General features: G+C 54.4%; 1 protein-coding gene across 1 annotated transcript in view; it reads left to right on the top strand.

Moving 5' to 3' along the window:
- The window catches only part of LOC105511113 (E3 ubiquitin-protein ligase HERC2-like), an 18,780-nt gene that overhangs the window by 1,450 nt on the left and 15,644 nt on the right, over positions 1–1,686 (top strand). Inside the window, 3 exon segments of the mRNA XM_011941194.1 lie at positions 367–391; positions 587–800; positions 1,419–1,609. Of these exon segments, the coding sequence (XP_011796584.1) occupies positions 367–391; positions 587–800; positions 1,419–1,609 (430 nt within the window).

Genomic DNA, 1,686 nt, shown 5'->3' on the forward strand with positions numbered 1-1,686 from the left:
AGACTTTTCATGTTGATCGTGCATTTCACCAACATTATGGAAGCGAACAAGGTGTGCTGTTGACTTCCGTGCCTAGCATTGAGGGCCTGACGGTGGTGGACCGTTGGAAGCTCTGTGCACAGTTACAGGCACTGGCAGAGCCAGCGGGCCCTGGCCACGTGCTGAGGACTGGAGACTGCCTCGAGCACTCAAAAAATGTGAGATTCTGTTTCTGCATCTTCAGTGTTTTATCTGAGACTTGGGATCAGAGGGGGTTGAGGTCTTCACCATTGGCCAGTCCCTCCCTCTTGTCCCACTGAGGGTGTGCAGAGTGTCCTCGGCTGTGCGTCCCACCACAGCCAGCACCTCCTGGGCAGGGCTGTAGCTCCCTGGAGGACACTCCCGTGGGGAAGTTCCAGCTCTTTGCTGTCAGAAGAAGAAGAATTGGCCTCTGTGTGGCTTAAACTAGTGTGTGTGCAGAAGGGGTGTGAAGAGTTAGAGGCTTATAGGCACAAAAGGAAATGACAGATGTAGAGGAGGACAGATGGTCTTGAGGAAGGGCCTAGACCTATGATTTGGGTGTTAAACGGCTTCAGAAGGTTCTGAGGCCTCAGTGTGGAGCTGCTGCCAGTGGCGTGTGTGTGAGCGAGCGGGAAGTTTTGTCATCCTTCTCAAGTGTCCTCTGTCACTTGTGTCCTGAATGATCAGGTGTGCTGCTGGGCATTGCCATCCGAACCGGGAGTCCCCTAAGCCTCAACCTCGCTGAACCTGTATGGAAGCAGCTGGCTGGGATGAGCCTCACCATCGCAGACCTCAGTGAGGTAACTCCTTGGGGCAGCAGGCGGGGCCTCTGGGGTCTTGTTAACAGGCACAGTCTGTTCTGCGGGTCTGCTCAGGCTGTGAACTGTGGCCTAACTCAGTGCCCAGGTGACGCAGAGGCTCCTGGCTGTGGGCCATCTTTGAGTAGCAAAAAAAAAATAGACCATCTACTTTCTGGTGTTTTGTAACATACACTGTCTTGTCAGATAAGGAAGCTCACTGCCTCCCCTGTGAAGAAGCTGAGCTTTTGGGAAGCCGGGGGGCCGTGAGTCAGGCTTGCACAGGAGGCTCTGTCCTGGGGCGACCACAGCCAGCTCATCCCTCGTGGCTGTGTCGTGCCTCGGCTGCAGGGCGGGAATCCTTGCTAGCCAGTTGCTGTAACTTTCTCAGTGGTTAGTTTGAAGCACTTGACTGAACTGTGAATTCTTTGTTCAGCTCCTTGGGTGAAGTACTTTCTCGTTGCTCCTCTTCTGTCTTTGTGTGTGCTGTGTACTTGCAGCCTCGAGATGCACTTGAGGCTGACCCCGGCTCCTGCTTGACAGAGTGTGCTGGGTGGACTGGGATCTGGGGTGGAGACGAGCCCTGAGTCGACACATGGGCTTTCTTTTTCTCCTTAAAAGGTTGATAAAGATTTTATTCCTGGACTCATGTACGTCCGAGACAACGAAGCCACCTCAGAGGAGTTTGAGGCCATGAGCCTGCCCTTCACGGTGCCGAGCGCCAGCAGCCGGGACATCCAGCTGAGCTCCAAGCACACGCACCTCACCCTGGACAACTGCGCGGAGTACGGGCGGCTGGCGATAAACTACAGGTTGGTGGTCATCTGTCTCTGTCGCATTGACACAGATAGCGAAAGTAGCAGAAAATGGTTGCGTGGACATGTGTGTT

Source organism: Colobus angolensis, unplaced genomic scaffold (assembly GCF_000951035.1).
Source record: "Colobus angolensis palliatus isolate OR3802 unplaced genomic scaffold, Cang.pa_1.0 Scaffold199, whole genome shotgun sequence".
Taxonomy (NCBI): domain Eukaryota; kingdom Metazoa; phylum Chordata; class Mammalia; order Primates; family Cercopithecidae; genus Colobus; species Colobus angolensis.